Source organism: Lithobates pipiens, unplaced genomic scaffold (assembly GCF_037356315.1).
Source record: "Lithobates pipiens isolate NorthernLeopardFrog02 unplaced genomic scaffold, aLitPip1_a1.2 Scaffold_18, whole genome shotgun sequence".
NCBI lineage: Eukaryota > Metazoa > Chordata > Amphibia > Anura > Ranidae > Lithobates > Lithobates pipiens.
In genome coordinates this window covers 337,659,383-337,681,450 of record NW_027507758.1, presented here as the reverse complement: position 1 = coordinate 337,681,450, position 22,068 = coordinate 337,659,383, and the positions used below count along the sequence as shown (strand labels likewise).

The 22,068-nt window shown below is 39.8% G+C and overlaps 1 protein-coding gene across 3 annotated transcripts in view; it reads right to left on the bottom strand.

Moving 5' to 3' along the window:
- Nucleotides 1-22,068, bottom strand: part of FILIP1 (filamin A interacting protein 1) — a 234,201-nt gene that overhangs the window by 49,862 nt on the left and 162,271 nt on the right. For all 3 annotated transcript variants that reach the window (XM_077487368.1, XM_077487371.1, XM_077487370.1), the window contains exon 3: nucleotides 7,792-7,965. In XM_077487368.1, the coding sequence (XP_077343494.1) occupies nucleotides 7,792-7,965 (174 nt within the window). The remainder of the gene's footprint in view (nucleotides 1-7,791; nucleotides 7,966-22,068) is intronic.

Genomic DNA, 22,068 nt, shown 5'->3' with positions numbered 1-22,068 from the left:
ATAGGAAGTGACAAACAGATCCCAGCCATGACTAGCCACCAATTTCTATCCCCAGAGGGCCCAGTGAGCTCCGCCTCCAACGCCATGTATGCGTGACAAGGCACGTGAATGCAGATTACAGTCAACGCCACATCCGTGGATGTCACCCAGTGGGTGTGGTTGCATGCACTGATGTGTAGGTGGCCCCGCCCGTCCGAACAGAGCAGGGGGGACAGCAGGAGGTATGAAAACCTCCCTTGTACACGAGCCGGACAATCATCAATGCCACCAACAGGCCACCGCACCAAGAACCTAGATCAGCCCATGGGAGAAGTGGTATTGGAGTGTTGGATGAAATGGCTGAAAGGGCTACGGGAATAGGAATAATTGTATGTAATGAATAATTGGCTAATGGTGGCAGCAGACCAGGTTTGGGCTAAATAGGTGTCTTCCACTCGGGTTCAATAGAGAAAAAAAATGTTTCAGTTGCACTGAAAAAAAAGGACATGTTTTGCACAGAACCTCTGGATTCACTGCAAGATTTCACAATGTGCCAAAGTGCAAGGTAATAGCAAATATGTCCAAAAAAATGGAAAAAAGTTTTAAAATGCACCGCAACGTGTGTAAAAAAAAAAGCACTGCCATGTGGTGCAACTATTAAATCTGGAGAGCTAAATCAGCCCCAAATATCCCATTAGTGCTTCAAGAAGAAGACTTGAACATACAGCTGAGTGACATGTACAGTATACAAGTGGTGTTACATGCCAAAAGATTTGCATTTGTTTTTTTTTTTTACAGTCTTGTGATTCACACAACTGTGCTTGAATCCACACTGTAGCTAGTTATGTGACAACTTTACTATCCTGGTTCAGCTTTGCAGCTTTTTGTGTCTGCCCCCCCAAAGCACCTTGTGCTCATGTTAATGGGGACAAGGGCCTCTTCATCACAACCCTGGCCAGTGGTTGTGGGGGTCTGCATACGGGGTTTATCAGAACCTGGAAGCTCTCTTTAACAAAGGGGGCCCCCAGATCCCAGCCCTCCCCCTATGTAAATGAGTATGGGGTACCCCTTCCCATTCACAAAGAAAAGCAGTGTAGTGTGACAAAAGACAATGGGCAGTTTTTGACAAGTCCTTTATTAAAAATGTCTTCTTCCCCCCTTCTTTCTCCGGTCTTCTTCTTCCCTCGCTTCTTCCTCTGCTTTCTTCTTCATCCAGTCTTTTTCTTCTTCCTCTGATCTTCTTCTTTCTCCGGTCTTCTTCTTTCTATAGTCTTCTTCAATTCATTTGGTGTTCTTCCTCCTTCGCCGCCACTCCCACCGCCGACCCGCTGAAAAGAAAAAAAACGACCCTCCTCTGAAGCTGCGCCTCACCGATCTGTCCGCTTCAATGTCGCACATTTCATATATGTCTATGGAGCATGGCCATCGGATGACATCATCCAGAGACCCCGCCCCTTGTAACATCATGGACTCCATCATGCCCGGTGACGTCACAAGGGGGCAGGGTCCCTGAATGACGTCATCCGCCCCATCGCAGCATCGGAGGAGCTTTGTTCCTTATTATTTTCTGGGGAAGAGGCAGGGAAAGAAGAAGACTGGAGGAAGAAGTGGGAAAAAGAAGAAGAAGCGGGGGAGGAAGAGGCGGGGGAAGAAGAAGACATTTTTAATAAAAGACTTGTCAAAAACTGTCCATTGTCTTTTGTCACACTACACTACTTTCTTGGTGAATAGGTAGGGGTACAATTTACCCCATACTCGTTCACATGGGGAGGCCAGGATCTGGGGGCCCCCTTGTTAATGTAGCTTCTGGATTCTGATAAGCCCCCCACTCGAAGACCTCCACAACCATATGCCAGGGTGGTGTGGAAGAAGCCCTTGTCCCCAACAACATGCCCCAAAGCACCGCATCCCCCCATGTTGAGGGCATGCAGCCTGGTATGGTTGACTCATCCCCTCCCTTTCCTTACTTGCCAGGCTGCATGCTCAGATAAAGGTCTAGTATGGATTTTGAGGGGGACTCCACTCCAGTTTTTAAAGAATTTTGGTGTGGGGATGTCCCCTTCAAAACCATGCCAGATCCAAAAGGCCTGGTATGGATCTGGAGGAGGACCCCACACCATATATTTTTTTCGGAATTTTTTATTTTCTGTCAATTATTTCTTTATTTATTTTTACATTCAGCTGTCAGCAGGGATCACTGACAGCTGATGATTCATCGGTTGTTAAGGAACCGGCAGCCAGCTTCTCTGCCTGCTTCTTAGCAACCGGCTACATACAGTAAATGTAAATAAAAAAAGGAAAAAAGCAAAACGCTAAATCGTGGCAAAAATTGGTGTAAAAATGTGATTTAAAAAGCGGAACGCGCAGCAAAAAGCACTGCAAAAAGGCTCAAAAGCAACATACATAGATGTGGATCAAGCCTAAAACTAAGCTAGGAAAGTCGGTGATGCAGTTTCACACGTATGTGATTCACAAAGTTAACAGAAGATTGGGATTCAGCTTTAAAACGTCTATTCAATTTATAAAGCCTTTAGGAGCACTTATGTACTGCCTTTTTAAAATTGAATTTAAAGTATAACTAACTACAAAACTTTTTTTTAAAGCTTTGGATAGAATGCAGAGGGATTAGAACACCTGTCAGTTCTAATGCTGTCTGTGCCCCCCGTTAGGGAGATTCATCCTTTCTATTTGTTCTGTTTACCATTATTATTGAAAATAAAAGAAAATCCCAAATTTTGGGTTGTCCCCAGAAAAGTAATAGAGGGGAACACTTACAATAGGGACACTAGTTCTGGTGATCTGGGGGCCCCAGTGAATTCCTTTAATTTCTTGGGATTTCCTCTCACTTCCTGTTCGGCTTTGGGACAGAAGGGAAATTTCGGCAACTGGAAAATCTGATAGGGGTTATAACCATCCCTTGCTCTAGTCTATATTAAAAAAAAAAAACAGTTTTGCCTTTAGTTCTACTTTAAATCAGTATTAAACCCAGAAGCAAACATGTAATATATTGCAGCTTACCTATATTTACAAAGTGATGGGTGTATTAGTTTTCCTTTTTAGGCTTTCTTTATTTTATTTTCAATTGGTGATCTAGCCAGTAAGTCTGTTTTTCAACAGAACAAGCTGTTCTGTAGATGTAGCAGTTAAGGAGATAAAACAAACCATTTACCACTGGCAGGGGTGCTTACAATTATCAGCTTTTATTTATGTAAAAATACTGTTTGCTGTAACTGCTTATAGTGTGTTAGCTGGAGTTTGGCATCAATTTATTAGCGTATCTAAATTTGCTGGTCCATCTAGCATTCCCCTCCCCTGAAATGTTGCTGTCCAAAGGTGCCCCCTGTGCTCCTTCATCCAGAGTGGGGCACTCTAATACAGGAGATGTATTACTGGCCCAATCACCAGGGGAAACCAGGGAAAAAAGGACAAAAAAAAAGAAAAGGAATGCAGCCACCACATCTAATGATTGACAAGCTGTAATATATTTCATTTTTGTTTTTTATGTTTAATACTGCTTTAACCACTTGGCGTCCGGCGCACGCCAATGTACGTCGGCAGAATGGCACGGACAGGCAAATGGGCGTACAGGTACGGCAGCGGCGCACGCGTGCAACGGTCCGAAACTCCGTGAGTCTGATCGCAGGTCCCGCAGACTCGATCACCGTGGGGATACCCGCGATTGCCTCACGGGGAGGAAGAACGGGGAGATGCTAAAGTAAACAAGCATCTCCTTGTTCTGCCTAGTGAGAGTATCACTGATCTCTGCTCTGCTCTAACTGAGCTGCTGCTCAGTTAGAAACACGCCCCTAGGACACATTTAACCCCATACACTGCCACCTAGTGGTTAAACCCTTCACTGCCAGTGTCATTTACACAAGAATCAGTGCATTTGTATAGCACTGAAATGTGTCAAAAATGTTCCATGAGTCCACCATAATGTCGCAGTCACGATAAAAAGCACTGATCACCACCATTACTAGTAAAAAAAAATATTAATAAAAATGCCATAAAACTATCCCCTATTTTGTAAACGCTATAACTTTTGCGCAATCAATAAGCGCTTATTGTGTTTTTTTTTTACCAAAAATATGTAGAAGAATACTTATCAGCCTAAACTGAGAAAAAACATTTTTTTAATATATTTTTGGGGGATATTTATTATAGGAAATTTTTTTCCTATAAAACCGCAGGGGTGATCAAATACCACCAAAAGAAAGCTCTATTTATGGGGAAAAAAAAGTAAGTACATTTTGTTTGGGAGCCACGTCACACAACCGCTCAATTGTCAGATAAAGCGACGCAGTGCCAAAATGCAAAAAGTGGTCTGGTGTTTGGCCTGCAAAATGGTCCGGGGCTTAAGTGGTTAACAACAAAGACCAGCTTATAAACAGACTTTGCCTATTAAAGTGATATTTAATGCAAATTTTTAACCACTTCCTGACTGACTCACGTAGATATACTGCGTGAGGCAGCGCGCGCCCACCGGGAGCTCCGTGACCATGATCATGGATCCCACGGACTCGATGTCCATGGGGATACCTACAATCGTCTCAGAGAGGAAGAACGGGGAGGTGCTAATGTAAACAAGCATCTCCCCATTCTGCCTAATGACACTGTCCCTGATCAGCTCTCCCTGTAATCAGGAGCGGTGATCAGTGATGTGTCACACACAGCCCCTCGCCCCCATAGTTAGAATTATTCCCTAGGACAAGCTTAACCCCCTACAGTGCCACCTTGTGGTTAACCTCTTAACTGCCAGTCACATTTACACAGTAATCAATGCATTTTTAATTGCACTGATCACTGTATAAATGTGAATGGTCCCAAAATCGCACCAAAAGTGTCCGATGTGTTTGTCATAATGTCGCACTCAGGATAAAAATTCGCTGATTGCTGCCATTACTAGTAAAAAAATTATCAATAAAAATGCCATAAAACTATCCCTATTTTGTAGACTCTATAACTTTTGCGCAAACCAATCAATAAACGCTTATTGCGATTTTTTTACCAAAACTATGTAGAAGAATGTTTATCGGCCTAAACTGAGGAAAAAAAACCTTTTTTTATATTTTTTGGGGATATTTATTATAGCAAAAAGTAAAAAAGAATGCGTATTTTTTTCAAAATTGTCATTATTTTTTTGTTTATAGCACAAAAAAAAACAAAAAACGCAGAGGTGATCAAATACCACCAAAAGAAAGCTCTATTTGTGGGGAAAAAAAGTACGTCAATTGTGTTTGGGAGCCACGTTGCACGACTGCGCAATTGTCAGTTAAAGCGAGGCAGTGCCAAATCGCAAAAAGTGCTCTGGTCAGAAAGGGGGTAAATTCTTCCAGTGCTGAAGTGATTAACCAAAATAAAAGAGACTGATTATACTTACCTGGTCTGTGCAACAATAATGCACATAGCAGTTACTCACCTCTTCTTTGTCTGTCCCTCACTGGCACTGTCTGCTTCTTCTTCCTCCGGGTGACTCCATAGCAAGCCTTCTGCTATGGGGGCACCCCTGCTGGCTCCCTGCCAAGCCAGGCTGTTTCCATAGACAGACACAGCACTCATAAACCACCCCCCGGCTTCCTCCCCTGACAGGTGAGGTAACAGCTAGTGGGGTGTTTTTTATTTTAATGCAGGGAATGTATTAAGATAAAAAAACAGTTAGACATCAGAACCACTTTAAATTGAAAAATAATAGATTTTTTGTGGTATATCCGTATATGGAAAAATACTGAAAACATTCACACAAAGATCAAGAGTAAAAAAACACTACCACCCAACAACAACATGTTGAAAGTTTCTCAACGTTTTCAAGTTCGCTAACCTTACATCATTTATAAAGGATTGGCGCAGATTCTGTGTTTAACCACCACATATTTTCAATTACTGGTACTATTTCCCCTGGTGATTTTATTAGGCTGCGTAATTTACATCTTTTCATGCAGTTTTGCAGTTTAATTCATTTTTTTTATTTTCTCTGTAACCCCCCATTTCCTGTTCTATATTCCAATAAATAAAAAAAAAAATATATATATATATAGAGTGTTTCCCTGCAGTGTTTGATGACATAGGGGTAATCTTTCCTTTGTTGGAAACTCCTCAGGCAAATCTCTACACTCCCCACAGTTCAGCCACTGCCCACACTTTTTATTCAATTATTTTCAAGTAATGCAAATAATACCACTTATACAATTGTGACACAGGTCATATTGTAACTGAATGTTATTTAAAATTACCTTTCCTTTTGAGTCTGAAGCACTGTCATTTTCTGAAAAATGCAATATTCTTGGAGACGTTCTGCACACAAATGGTGTACAGAACGTCCCCAAGAAATGTAATTTCCTGCTTGTGTGATTGGCTTACTGGTTTTCCCAGAAGTCTGCACTAAGATACAACTTATTTTTCGGTATCCCCTGCAACAAAAATGTAATTTTGGTCAGATATTTCCAAAGGAAAAAAAATCACATCTAAGGAATGCAGACCCTGGCACTTTCCTCATTAGAGCCCTGCAGGTGAAGCACTGCCACTCCCATACAGATTCACTCTGTACATGGACACAGACAAACACACAGGGATTTCTTTAGAATAACAAAAAAGGTAGGAATCTGCAACAAAGTTTGTTAAAATTCTTGTATTGTACATGGTTCACCCAGAGGGAAATATTTTTTTCTGAACAAAAGTGGAGTTACTCTTTAAGCCAAGCTATATATTGGCATTATAAATACATTTTTGGCATGAAAGTTCAGCTAATGCTTTCATTTTTAGGGGAACCTACAATTATGTATTTATGCAATAAATATATTGTAATTTTTCCTCAAGAATTAGTGATGATGATATGAAAAAATGAATAATAAATACATTGAAATTATTACATCAAAGGCTATCAAGGATTTCAAACCATGCTGTTGTACAGCTCATGTATCTTGTTTAACTAAAAATAAATCATTTCACACGCTTAATATTGTTAACATATCTTTTGCATTGTAAGCAGCTTTCATTCCCAGTAACATAACAAACACACACTATATCTAAAAAATTGCAAACCACAGTAAGCTATGTTCAAATCCCCTTTCTGAACTCGGTCCATGATTGAGTACACTGGCTTCTTATGTGGACAGCAGGGTGACGTGAAAGGATTAAATGCATGGCTTGGTGCAATGGGGTAGTATCATTATTCTGGCACTAGCAAGCTAGAGGCTGTGAAAGTGTCATACAGTACATGGAGGTTTCACGGCAGCTTCTCATTTACTTAAAGGGAAACTAACATATGCCAGGACACTGGCTTGCATATATTGAAAAAGTTTTGTCAACGTGCACCCTGCTATATCTATATGTATTTATATATTTAGTCAACATATTCCACATATTTTAAATTTTCTTACAAAGCATGGAAACAAATATTTTATACAGCCTATACAGAAAGATTATTTATATATATATATATATATATATATATATATATATATTTAATGACAGTATGGAATAACACAATATAACATATGTTAATATCTAAAGAAATTTACAAACACAGATAGATAGATAGATAGATAGATAGATAGATAGATAGATAGATAGATAGATAGATAGATAGATAGATAGATAGACCAACTACATACATGAAAGGTAATGAAAAATGTAGATGACAAACAACTTGATAGCAAAAGTATATAAATAAAAATTTAATGAAAGAAGAGGTACCAAGGAAGAGATAGAACGAGAAAAGTACATAGACAAAGCGCTCTGTCACGAACAAACGACAGTAGACATAGTCAAAAATACACTTAAATTGGTCATATCTAACAGTAATTAAAACATTACCTCTGCCATTGGTTTTTCATACACATCTTCTCCTATGGATTTCTCCTTTGCCAGAAGAGCATCTCTGTGCAGTACCCTCAGTACATCCTCCGGAGCTGAAAACCCATAATGAGCTTCCAAAACTTCGGGTTTAGTTTTCTCTGTCTTTAGCATATGGATAACATCCTCCCTAGCCTGTGGGAATGTAACATGATATGATTAGAGAAGCTGCAGATTATATAACACATGCTTACATCATTCCTGATAAATTGACATTTGGTATATGAGCTAAAGCCATCGGCTGGTTCAACGGGAACCTCTCTTCTGTAATATACTTCACATTGCCAAAAACGGATTGCTCATGTGATATTACATGACATGTTGCTAGGAAGCATCTGTGTGTACAATCCATACACAACTCTCCACACTCTTCATCTCATCAAACCAGAAATCTATCTAAATGTTACACACCTTGCGAAAAATAATCGAAATGCATGTAAGTATAGTTTGTTTTCAACCATAAATCAGCCCCACCTTCTTTAGTATTGAAGACCACCTGCTTCGAAGAGGTTTATAGCCTAAAATAATTTTGTGTAAAAAAGTTATGGAGTAATGGATGTTTTTCTTTATATCCATACATTTCGACAAGCCAAGCCACAATTTTCTTGCTGGTTTATGATATGTAACGCCTGGCTAATCCAGAATCAGTCTGTAATCTAGTCTTTTGGGAAAGTTCAGTAACAGAGTTATAAAAGGAGATACCTAAAAGGATGTGACAATTTGCAAATTACTGTACACCACGCATTGCATGAAGTAACTGCATTATTAAAGAATTGCAGCCAAAATAGAATAGAAGAAATACATTTTGAATGGCTTATTCTGCATCTCAGAGATGTTCTTAGTAAAGCCAGAATTCCCAAATCTAGCACTTTAAAGCTTTTCTCTATCCAAAGCCTTTTCTCTAGTGTGAAGAAGGATTAGATGCCCTCTTGGATTGTTAAACCCCATACACACTATCAGATTTTCTGCTGAGTTTTTCCTTCAGATTTACCAAAACCATATAATATGAGGTAAAACCTTAGGAGTTTCAATGCGTATGCAATCAGGCAGGCCCTTGCACTACATGGTTTTGGTAAATCTGAAGGAAAAAAAGCAGAAAATATGATAGTGTGTATGGGGTTTTACTGTTATCTAGGGCTTTGTTAAATAAATGTTGCCTTACCTGCTGTCCCAGTGACAGCAGTGTACAAAATAGAAAAAAGGAGTTTTGGCTGAACATACACTTTAAAATTTAACTCTAGGCAGATATAAAAGACACAAATTAAGGAAGGTTTAAGTTCACTGTGTTGCTTCTCATTCACTGTTTAGTCATAGGTTAGGGACATGAGATGAGCCTGTGCTGTGTAGAGCTCTATCCAAACCTTTTCTCTAGATTTTGGTAGTGTAAGGAAGGATTAGAGCCTCTGTTATTATTATTATTATACAGGATTTATATAACGCCAACAGTTGCACAGCGCTTTACAATATAATGGCAGACAGTACAGTTACAATACAATTCAATACAGGAGGAATCAGAGAGCCCTGCTCATTAGAGCTTACAATCTAGGATGGAGGGTCAAGTGATACAAAAGTTAATAACTGCGGGGGATGATCTGATGGAGAATGTAAAAGTACAGTTGTTAGGTGGGGGCCAGATAGGCTTCTCTGAAGAGAAGAGTTTTCAGGGATTGTCTAAAAGCAAGCAGAGAAGGAGATAGTCGGACAAATTGGGGTAGGGAGTTCCATAGGATAGTAAAGGCTTGGGAAAAGTCCTGGAGGCGAGAATGGGAGGAGGTGACGAGGGTACTAGAGAGCAGTAGGTCTTGGGAAGAATGAAGAGAATGTAGCTGGGGGTTGAGGTGTGGATGGTTTTGTAAGTTGTTGTTCGAATTTTGAATTTTGGGTGAGTGGAAGCTAGTGGAGGGATTGACAGAGAGGGGTAGCAGACACTGAATGGTTGATAAGATGGATGAGCCTGGCAGCAGCATTCATAACGGACTAAAGGGGAGATAGTCTATGTAAAGGTAATCCCGTGAGAAGAAAGTAGCAGTAGTCGAGGTGGGAGATTACCAGGGAGTGAACTAGTAGCTTTGTGGAGTTATTGGTTAGGAAGGGGCATGTTTTGGAGATGTTGCAGAGGTTGAGACAGCAAGATTTGGAAAGTGTTTAGACGTGGGGCCCAATGCATAGTTCAAAGTCCAGGGTTACACCTAGAACCTTGGCATGCGGGGACAGGCTGATAGTATTGCTATTGATCTTGACAGAGAGAACATTGGCAGAGGCATGTGGGTGAGGAAAAATCATGAGCTAAGTTTTGGATAGATTGAGTTTGAGGAAGTGGTGTGAAATCCAGGCTGATATGTCTGTTAGTAAATTAGTGATACATGAAGAGACTAAAAGAGTGAGCTGTGGGGTAGAGTGATAGATTTGGGTGTCGTCAGCATAGAGATGGTATTGGAAGCCATGGGAGGCTATAACCTGACCCAGGGAGGAGGTGTAGATGGAGAATAAGAGAGGTCCAAGAACAGAACCTTGGGGGCCCCCCGACAGAGGAAGGGAGAGGAGAGGAGGAAGTAGAGTTGTGCGTGACACTAAAGGTGCGGTTGGATAAATAGGATGAGAACCCGCGAAGAGTACAATCACGGAGACCAAAGGTGTGGAATGTTACTGTTATCTTGGGCTTTGTTAAATATATGTTCCCTTACCTGCTGTCCCAGTGACAACAGTTTAAAAGGTAAAAAAAAAAAAAAGTTTTAAAGTTGAAAGTTGAACTCTAGGCCGATAACACAAATTAAGGTAGGTCTGAGCTCATTACAGTGTTGCTTCTCCTTCACTGTTTAGTCATAGGTTAGGGGTACATGACAGCCTGGGCTCAGAAGAATGGGTTAAATTATACTAGTCCTTACAACTAGCTTATACTATCTTGCAGGGACCCAAGAAGATGGGCAGTATGGGGTTACTGGACATACAACTTTATTATAAAGCAACTGGGCTTTACATGATATTGAATCAGCACTCCCACGTTTCCTCTAAACTGTGGGTAATTTTGTAAAAATGTATGTTGGGTAGGAATATAGCTCACACTCTCTGGTTTTTACAGAGTTTAGAGTCCTATCTAAAACCAGATTGCACACCATTAGCTTTTTCCCAGCCACAGCAGCAAAGGAAAATTTCCAAGAGAAACTAGAAGTGACACACTTCCAGGTCCTTACTAGCTAGGGGAGATCAAGCAACAGACCTTTGCCCCCCCCCCACTTATCAACACCCACCTAGCAAAACCCCCCATGCAAATCTCGGTTGGGATGGTGGAGCCTGGGAAACATGACAAGGGGTGATGGCAACATACAGTATACGTTGGTGGAAGTAAAATGGTTAGACTCTCATCCTTTTCTATGGCTTATTAAAAGATGAATTCTGAGGGAAGTAAAAACTTTACCCTTGCAAAACTTTACCCTTGCAGTGGGCCCCCCTCTTTTTCATGTGTCCAGTCCCTATAAACCTCTACCCTTTACTGCCTGACCATAGCTCTTTGACATAAATTTGTACAATGTAGCATCAGCAGTCCTGAATTGTGTCTAAGGGGCCGCTCGTCAATGGCTATGAATTCCGGGAGGCATGATGTCACCCATAGGATCCCATGGCCCAGCCATTGTCTGCTCTTTCTTGTCTGCCCTGCAGCAGTTACCCACTGACACAGGGGAGCCAGAGCTGCAAAATAACATGACCAGACTGGATTACCGTATTTATCGGTATATAAGGCGACGGCGTATAAGGCGACCCCCTATTTTGCCAGTGAAAACATAGGTTTTGGGTTATACATGCCGTGTAAGACTACCCCCCTTCCGAGGCAACACTATTTAAGAAAAATATCAGAAACGTTAAAAAAAAACAAAGCAAGAATGCCAATTACTTATCTGTCATACTGTGATATGTTATACAGTAAATCAAACAATAATAACACAGACAGAGATCTCTTGAATGCCACACCTCTGAAAAGCAGAATTTTCACTAACCAAAGCTATACCACTTTTGGGTTACAAAATGCCTTTAATAAATGTAATAAATTCACTAGTAATACAACCACCCCCCTGTCATATGTCCCAGATTCACCTCTCCCTCTTGGGTGCCTGGGACCTCAATGGCAAACAGCAGGATTTAGAGTAGTGGGAGATCAGTGAATGGATTTACTATGGTGAGCTATGTATTCTTTTAATGAATACAAAGACTGCTCGGATTGGCAGAGGCTGTAACATCATCAGCCCATGCCTTTCTCTCTCTCAAAGCCAATCCTAGCAGGCTACTGTATGCAGCCTGCTCAGATTGGCAGAGATTGTTACTCCAATTGGAGCAGGCTCTATATTCAGTAATAGAATATATTGTTTGCCGGGATTGGCTCAGCAGTCAATACTGTATGTAGCTGAAGCTACATACAGTATTACCGCACATCCAGCGGGCATCTGGCAGGCTAACATACAGCGGGCGGCATGTTATACCCAACTTATAGGACGACATAGTTAGTGTTAGTATAACTTTTACCTGAACAGAATGAATTATCAAAATTGGTATTTATTATTTTTTATTATATTATACATGGTTTATAAAGCACCAACAGTGCTTTACAAAATAAAGGCAGACATTACAGTTACAATAAGATTTGGTACAAGAGGAAACAGAGGGCCTTGCTAATTGAAGCTTTACAATCTAAGAGGTTAATAAATAATGTTAATATTTTTTAACTCAGAATAAATAATTTTCCTGTTTCTTCTGGTACAGCCAAAATCTTACAAAAAACCCTCAAGCTTTACTTTTTTATGCCTCCGTTCACTTCAACTGAAATGCTGTTTGTAAGGTTGTCAATGCTGTAAGAGAGGGCAATTGTTAGTGCAGGCAAAGTGCACTTTTCATTTAAAGGAAAATTTGGAATTTCCCTTTAAAGAGAGGTTTTGAATCAACCCCAGCTAACACTTACTAAGCTGTTACAAGAACAGTTTTATTTGTCTTTTCGAAAAGAGAATTAAAACAAATAAAATTTGACTGTTGTAATGCACTCCTGGCAATAGTACATGATTTGTTCTAACTCCTGTAACTGTCGCTTTTAATGGACACCCGAATGGGGAATATATACTGTACTGGGGAATAAGGAATTCCTTTACAAAATACTATCATTACAAATATTAACCACATACAGTTACCAGAGTACCGTATTTTTCGGACTATAAGGCGCACGTAAAAGCCTAAATTTTCTCCCAAAAACGACCGTGCGCCTTATAATCCGGTGCGCCTTATATATGACCTGTTGACATCGCTGGAGTTCTTTGTTAACAGTATCTGTCAGATGGGCGCGCATGGAGTCACAAATCAAGTCTCTTGACGTTAACCTTCGGACTATAAGGCGCACGTAAAAGCCTAAATTTTCTCACAAAATCGACCGTGCGCCTTATAGTCCGATGCGCCTTATATATATATGGAAATATCCATTTTATCAGCCGGTCGTTGCTAGTGCGCCTTATAATCCGGTGCGCCTTATAGTCCGAAAAATACGGTATAATATTTTTTGCTATAATAAACATTTATTGATCAAAGGTGCACACATTACACCATATTTGAAAGAAGGAAAGGTTTTTAAAAGATATGATCAGAATTTGTGTAAGTAAATAGAAAAGCGGACAAATGTATATCCCTAAATGTTCTTTTTCTATGGACGTTTCTTTGGAGAGAAGACTGAATTTGAATAAAGTTATGCAGTAAGTTATATATAAAGCTTCTTTAATTTTCATAAGGGTCAGGCCAGTTTTTTCCATATGACAAAGTTTTTGTACCTTACTTTGACAAATCGCATATGTTATTTCAAGACCAAATATTTAATGAACAAAAAAAGACAGTCTGATTACATTTTCAAAATAATTTTTATTTCCTTAGAGAATAATCATTCAGAATGACGCAAGGGCTTTATCTTTTTAGGTAATAAAGATGTATATGAATCGGCAATAGATGGAAAGAGTTTTTCCAAAGAGTAATTGAGCACATCAAACACTGATGGACCAATATGACCTTGCATTCATTTGTAAAAGAAAAGGCTAAAGCCACCTGAGCTACACATTTTGCTGGAATATGTTTTTAAAAAAAAATCATTTATAGTTTTATTTCATCCTTCAGCAAAGCATACAGTATAGTTAACCATAAAACAACTTAGCCAGAACATCATAATAAGGCCCAAGGATTCCTTATGTATATGAGGCTAAAGTTTACTCAACCGTATATAGATGTCCTGACCCTTTATATCATTTAGGTAGGTAAAGATTCAGTGAAGTGTTGCTTAAAGTAGAACTATAGGCAAAACTTTGTTTTCATTTTGGATAGAGTAAGGGATGGTTATAACCCCTGTCAGATTTTTTTTATAGCCAATTGTGTTCTATTGCGGAGATTTCCTTGCACTTCCTGTCCCATAGTCAAACAGGAAGTGGGATGAAATCCCTGCAAATTAAGGGAATTCATTGGGGACCCCCAGATCAAAAGAACTATTGCCCCCTTTGGAAGATTTTCCCTGTTACTTTTCTGGGGACAACTCAAAATTTGGGATTTTCTTTTACGTTCACTTTCAATGATAATGATAAACAAAACTAAAACAGTTTTGCCTTTAGTTTTACTTTAAGTTAAAAGGGCTTATTTTCCAAAAATTGTAGGAGTAGGTGTGGGAGGTCCAGAGTGACCCCAAAACATAGAAGAAAAGGAGGGCAAGGCAGAAAAAAATGAAAAAAGGGGGTGAGAGGGGAGATTCGCATTTTTTTTTATGATTGTAAACAAACTTTTTCAATATTTCAAGATTCTCTGTTGATTAAAGTTTGTAACAAAATGTATTGAGCATCACAATTTCTCTGCTCGCACAAAATGATGCAGCTCTGTATTCATCAATACATCATGAAATTTATTTAGCTAATAAAGACAGTGTACACTTTGAATTTTATTGGTTTGACCCTTGTATACCATACAGGTTTATCAAAACAGAACAAAGGCAGGATACTAAATATTCATAAGGATGCAATCCAGCACAAAAGAGTTTATATGAGAAGGTGTAAATATCTATATATATATATATATATATATATATATATATATATATATATATATATATATATATATATAGATAGATAGCTATCTATATCTATCTATATCTATCTATCTATCTATATTCTGGAACTCAGGGTCATTCACCTATCCCTTCAGCACGGTGTCCCCTGTCCAATTAGAGTCAGACAATGCCACAGTCTTGTCCTACATCAACCATCAAACCATCAAAGAGACACCAAAAGTTGCTTAACCCTAAGAAGGGCAGGTCGGATTCTGTCTTGAGGGAAACCTTTACATTCCAGCCATGATCGCTGTGCACATTCTGGGTGTGGAAAATTGGCAGGCAGACTATAACTGTCTGAATTCCAGGACATGGGGGTCAGTTAACTTAGAGATAAATACCGCATGGATTTTGGAGTTAAAATAACTCATGCGGTATTTATCTCAGAAGTAGTAAATTTGCTAAAAAAAAAACATGCATTATTATTATTAGCACTTAAAAAGCAGTTAACTGCGTTTTTTTAGCACTTAAATTTTGCATTATTTTTGGTGTTTTTATTTTTTTATATTTGCAGGCTAACACTGCACCAGAAGGCACACAGCATTTTTGTGAAACTATCAAAACATTCTGGGGTGCTTTCATTCACAAAACGGGCTACCTTTGATGAATTGTTATTTTCATTCCTGAGCACAGAGGAGAACATTTTCACACTGATACAATGTATTTCCTGGCCAGTGCAGAGAGTCCCTTTAATTGTTATTTTGTACTTTTCTAAAATACCGCCAGCAAACATCAGGAGATAAATAATGAATGTGTGTGTTTTTTTTTGTGAATTGACCCCATAGTCTCTCCAATTTCCACTACAGGAGCTTTGTTGGATGTGGGAAACTCCAGATCTCCTGGCCTCAATATTCAAAAACAAACTGAACAGGTTCTTGCCAGGACCAGGGATTCTTGGGCCTATACAGTGGATGCCCTGATGACCCCATGGTATAAATTCCCTATGATCTATGCCTTTTTCCCCTTCCTCAGCTGCTCCACAGGTTTCAGGTGAAGGGTGTTCCAGTAATCCTCATGGCATCAACCTGACCCAGGAGGACATGGTTCTCAGAATACTTGAACTCTTGTCAGGACCACTTCCAGATCACCCAGACCTTGTGTCTCAAGAACCAGTCCTCCATCCTGCTTCTTAGTCACTGGCTTTTGTAACCTAGTTCCCAAGGGACAAGGGCTCGTCAGATTCAATCATTCTCTTTCATAGGATAGTAAATTTACTTCTCTACCATTGCAACTGTCAGGCATATTTTGACTAGTGTGACAAGAGGAAGCTACATCCTTAACAGTACTCTGTGGAACATGTTTTTTCTCCATTCAGGTCTTAGTGTTTTCAGCACCGTTAAGAGATAAAACTAAGAAATAAATAATAAATTATAATAAATAACTAATAAAGATGCTGCTTCCCTCTCACTCCTTGGTCAGGGCTTTATAAACAGGGGTTGCTCGCCCCCCACATGCTCCCCTGTGATGCTGTTTTATGTTAATCTGCTTCTGTTGGTAATTTAGAGGCTACCTCTGGAACCCATTAGGGATATTCCCTTGGCTAATTTCACTCTAACAGTTGCTTTCCTTGTTGTCATCACCTCTGCTTGGGTTTCCAAGTTGGTGGCCTTATCCAGTAAGTTGTTCTAAGGCATAAGGCCTTTTTTGTGCCCAAGGTGACATCCTCCTTCCACCTCAATTAGCATATCCTTCCATCCCTTTGTTTTGCTTCAAAGCATCTAAAGCAAATCACTTTACGCTGCCTTGTCATTGTTTGCATGGTAAGGGTTTACCCTCTGGCTAGTTCCTCCTTTCTCGGTTAAGGAGATCCATTGATGCCTCTTGAGCCTTTTGGGATCAGGTATCTGTTTTCCAGATTTGCAAGACCACTACCTGGTCCCCTGTATACATATTTAGTAAGTTTTACCAGGTGGAAATTCAAAGCCTCCTCTGATGCTAGTTTTGGCTTTAAAGTGCTTCAAGTTTCTCTCTGAGTTGAGGTTCTTGACTCTGTTCTATGGGCCTGTTGGCATTTCTTTGTTGTGTTGCCCACCCCTCAGTTGCATTGCTTTTTGACATTCCAGTAGTCTATGGCTAAAAATGTGCACGATTAAGAAAATAAAATTTTTGACTTACCTGTAAAATAATTTTCTGTAAGTACAGTACAGGACACAGGTCCATCCCCTCTGTTTTCTGTGATTACTCTTATTGTTAGTCACAAGCCGAGGACTGTTGGGAGTAGGAGGAGTTATATGGGCTGTCCTAACAACTTTGTTTACCATTGTCCCCTCATCTAAAGGTGGGAGCATATAACTCAGTAGTCTAAAGCAGTGGTCTCTAAAATGTGGCCCAGGGACTGAATGCAGCCATTAGTTTGCCTTTATCCGAGCTTTGGAGCACTATGCCTCCAACTGCCACCGATAATGGGGCACAATTCCACCCACTGACACCATCAATGGGGCACCTTTCCCTCCACTGACACCAATAATGAAGCACTATTTTTCCTACTGACACCATCAATGGGGCACTATTCCCCCCATTAAAACCAATGATGGGGCATTGTTAACTGCCACTGACATTGGGGCTTTTTATACTCCAACTGGGCCCTCCAAAATCTGAAGGAAAGTAAACTGGCCCTTTGTTTATAAAGTTTGAAAACCCCTGGTCTAAAGTATACTTCAAGAAACAGTCTTCAATTATGATGTGAGACCTACATTTGAATTGTTTGGAGCACCTGATTTAGTTACTGCAATAACAAAGACTAAGCCCCTGTACACACGGTCGGAGATTTCGACAACCAAATCCGTCAGATTTTGCCCGTCGGATTTTGTCCGTCGGATCTTGTCCAAAACTGTTGCATACACACGGTCGGACTAAGTTGTCGAAAAATCCGATCTTTCAGAACGTGATGACGTAATTTCGTTACGATGGGACTACATTCTGGCTAGTAGCCAATAGCTTTGATGTAGGAATTTGATCTGAGCATGCGTGGCACTTGGTCCGATCAAAATTCTCTACACATGATCGGAGTATGTCCGATCGAACCAGTTGGTTGGGAAATATTTCACACAAGTTGGAAAATTGGGTCCGACGGATATTCCGACGGAAACATTCCGATGCATACCACACACAGTCGGATTATCCAACAACACGGTCCGATAGGACACATTCCGACGGATTCTCCGATCGTGTGTACAAGGCTTTAGAGGTGGATCACCTTTTTAGATTCAGAAGAAAAAGAAAAGAAATCCAGGAAATCCATGCAGATTCACACATTTTTTCTCACCGTTTTATATGATGAAAACCGGGCTTATGAAATATACATCTTTTGATGATTTGATTAGTACCTAATTATTTATCAAACACTTCTCTGTAGTGTCCCACTATGATGATGCATTTTAAAATCAGCAATTTAAAAATGGTTTCCTTTCATGACCGACCGATTATTTTATCACCACTTTTTATTTACTACAGTTTGCACCACATTAGTAAAGTTTCCATCCATGATCACTTGTGTTAAACTGAAATACATTAGGCAATTATTGAAATTGTCTCTATTAAAAGATTACACATCTGCAATACAAAATGCCCCTCTAAGGATTAATTATATGACCATGAACATGAGGGAACTGTCATCTACATTATCAGACAGATTTTTTATTTAGGATAAATCATTGTACTTGTTAAGGTAAAACAATTATCTTTTAGTATAAAACATATAAACATCTTAGCTAAATAAAAACGTTCATTCAGCAGTGTGAAGTTAGCATTTCTGTAGAGCGTGTCATAAAAGGATTGTTGCCAAGCTCCAGACTACGGATAATTAATGATGTCATTGAAAGCTCCCATGGTCGGTTCTTTTCAGAAATCTGGCGACATCACTGATGAAGAGTTCTGGCAGCAAAAGCCGAACAAAGATATGTGGGTAGAAAATAATAGTCAGATGTCTTCTTATGAACATTTGATTTACTTTTAAGTTTGCAACAGGGAGTTCTTACTCCTTAGACAGTTTTATATAAATATAATGTACAGGCCAAATTTGAAATGTGTAAGAATTCAGTTTGTACTAATCTGAACCTTTCTTTAGTCATCTAATACTTAGCCAGAGGTTTAAAGTGTATGTAAAGCCAAAACGTTTCTATTTAGTTTTGAATAGAGTACAGGTTATTTTTTTTTCTGTCTGTAGCCTGCTGAGGAGATTTCCCTTCACTTCCTGTTTTGGGGATGCAACAGGAAGTGAGAAGAAATCTTAATCTTTAAAACAGTATTAAAGTCAAAGCTAAAAATTTAATATATTGTAGCTTACCTATCATTAGCTGTGATGGCTGCATTTGTTTTACATTTTTAGGCTTTTTCCCCTCTGTTTCCACCTGGTGATTTGGCCAGCAACACACCTTCTGTGTTAGAGTGCCCCCACTCTGGATGAAGGAGCCCAGGGGACACCTTTGAACAGCAGTTATGTCAGTCTGAGGGGAGGGTAGTGTTAGGTGCACTAGCAGATTTACATATACTGACAAACTGAAGCAAAACTCCAGCTAATATTTGGAAATAGGATCCGTGCTTGGATCCAAAATGTAAAGTGTACAAAAAAAGCAGCCTACAAAATATACTTCTATAACATATAGCACCCTGAAGTTTAGGCAGGGTTGCTATCAAATTTAGTTGCCAGGCGATAGTTGCCTTTGCCAATTGTTAGGAGATCAATTGATTCCCCTTAATTCTAGAATTGCTGCACTTCTCTCCTCTGTCACTAGATGGCATGGTAGCTGGTGACATTGGGTAAGACAAGGGCATAGCAAGGACAGATTATGAATGAATGGGGTGTCTCAGCCAATTGGCAGGGGTTCCTTTAAGTCCCTTGGCCTGCTGGGAGAGCCTATTTATTTGGGTGGAGTTAGGTGATCGGGGTTCTGTGACACCTGAACAGCTGTCTGAGTGGACATGTGTTGTACTGCCTGCGACCTGAGGCCTATCCGGGGGAACCTGGCTGCTAGGCTATCTGAGGCCTATACAGAAGCAGGAGAGCAGCATAGGGTTGGAACTGCTGGCATGCAGCCCAACCAGAAGTTGTGGTTCTGCCGGACAGGGAACCAGCTGTGCTCGGAGGTGGAAGGGGAAGTTGTCGCCACTAAGGGACCATCCACCATGTTATCGGAGACCACTGTGAATAATCTAAATTTCAATTTTGTTTGGGTACAACGTGCAATTGTCAGTTAAAGTGAAGCAGTGCCATATCGCAAAAAATTACTTGGTCATTAAGGGGGTATCCAAATATCTCCGCCTCCACTCACTCCCCCAGAAATTTTCTGCGTATATTTTGGTCACGCCAGACAGTCAGGTATGTACTGGCCATCGGGACTAACGGTGGGCCGATGTCACAAATATGAGAATGTGATTGAGCACAAGGTTAACCCAAGTCTGCAGCAGTTGACATCAGGGGCTACCGTGTACTTGGTGGCAGAGGAATTAAATGTCTAGCTGGTTTCCCTGTGGCATGACTGATATTCCTAAGCACTGTTGACTTCTTTAGGTTTGGGGTCTAATGTTCTGATAAGTGAATGGAGCTCTATGTTGGTGAAGGAGCACGGGGATAACCATATTATCTGCTATTGAAGTGGACTTTTTGCATGTTCTTGTTGATACATTTATCACGATGTGTGGGGAATAATTTTGCACTGGGTATTGCATATTTAGCACATATTAGAATTTGAAGCATTTAAAGGGACAGTGCGCCCAGATATTTAAATATCATTTTAAGCTGTAGACAATGAAAAATTGGTACAAAGTAAATTTGCTGTTTTTGTTCAAAGTAATATCTTGTCCAAGCTGGAGTTGTCTCAAATGTTGCACAAAAACAAAGAAACTGTGGCAAGATACTAAGATTTAGGACACAACTGTATGACAATCTTCCGAAGTATAAATTTTTTTTTTTTTTTTTAATAGTGGGAACTATTCCACCAATCCCACCACCATTCCTGCAGTTCCTCCAAAATACAATGAAGCTTCTACAGTTAAAAAAGTAACCAAGAAAACACCATAAAAGACGAAAATATTCATATGATATAAACAAAAAAACCTAATCCGACAGCACAGATTTGCATTTGTGACCCAAGTTCCCATATTAAATGATGTTACATGTGAGCCACACTTCACACTCTGGGAGAACACCATGCACAGATTATTATTCATCTCCAGTGGGAAACTCCCTGATATGCCAAAAGATTATTTATAATGTGAGAAAAATAACTAGAGATAGATGATACATCTGTGTCTTATTGGTGTAAAACCATTCTGTTTAAATAAAGCTTTCCCTGAAGGGGCTTCAAGTTGCAAAACATCAGTAAACTTAAAACAGAACCTGGCCACACATTTTTGCAATAAAATGTGGCAAGACTATAGAAATACGCTGTATCAATAGTAAATCTAGAGCTAGTCATTTATGTTTTGCTTGCCTTTGCCGGGTGGTTGATGAAGCTAAGGCAGAGGCAAATGTCAAAAGGACATGTCTATAGAAATGCCTTTGTGGTAGGTGATACAAAACCCTACTATAGCTGCAACTGGAAGAAAACACAAAACGGTGATACACAAGACAAGGAAATAGTTACTTGCCTGAATCGAAGGCCTACTTGCCACTTGAGGGTTTATTTTCATATTCGGGATACAAACAAGAACTGTACACTGTGTGATATAAGCCAATAGTAAACTCACCAAAATCCAGCTATGATTATCAGTACAGAGCTGAGAACTGGAGCATAGAAGATTTCTTGATATCAGCAATAGCTAATATGAGTGGTTAATATTTTTACCAATGGTTATTTCTAATTTTGCATTACAGAGAATACAGAAGGAAATAAGAGTCAGGTAATTTGTTCTTTTTGAATTGGACCAAACCATGGTAGCTGTATGTTTGCCACAGCTCTTCAATTCACCCCATTTAAAGTGGAGATCCACCTGGTTCTGTGTTTATTAAAAGTCAGCAGCTACAAAAAGTGTAGCTGCTGACTTTTAATAAACACCCACTCACTCGTCCCACGTTCCAGCAATGCGGGTACCCAAAGTCTCGCTCCTCTCCCCAGCCTCTCTGCGGCCCCAGCATTACTACTGTGGGCACCCGACTGTGACAGCTTGTGGCTTTACAACCGGATGCACAC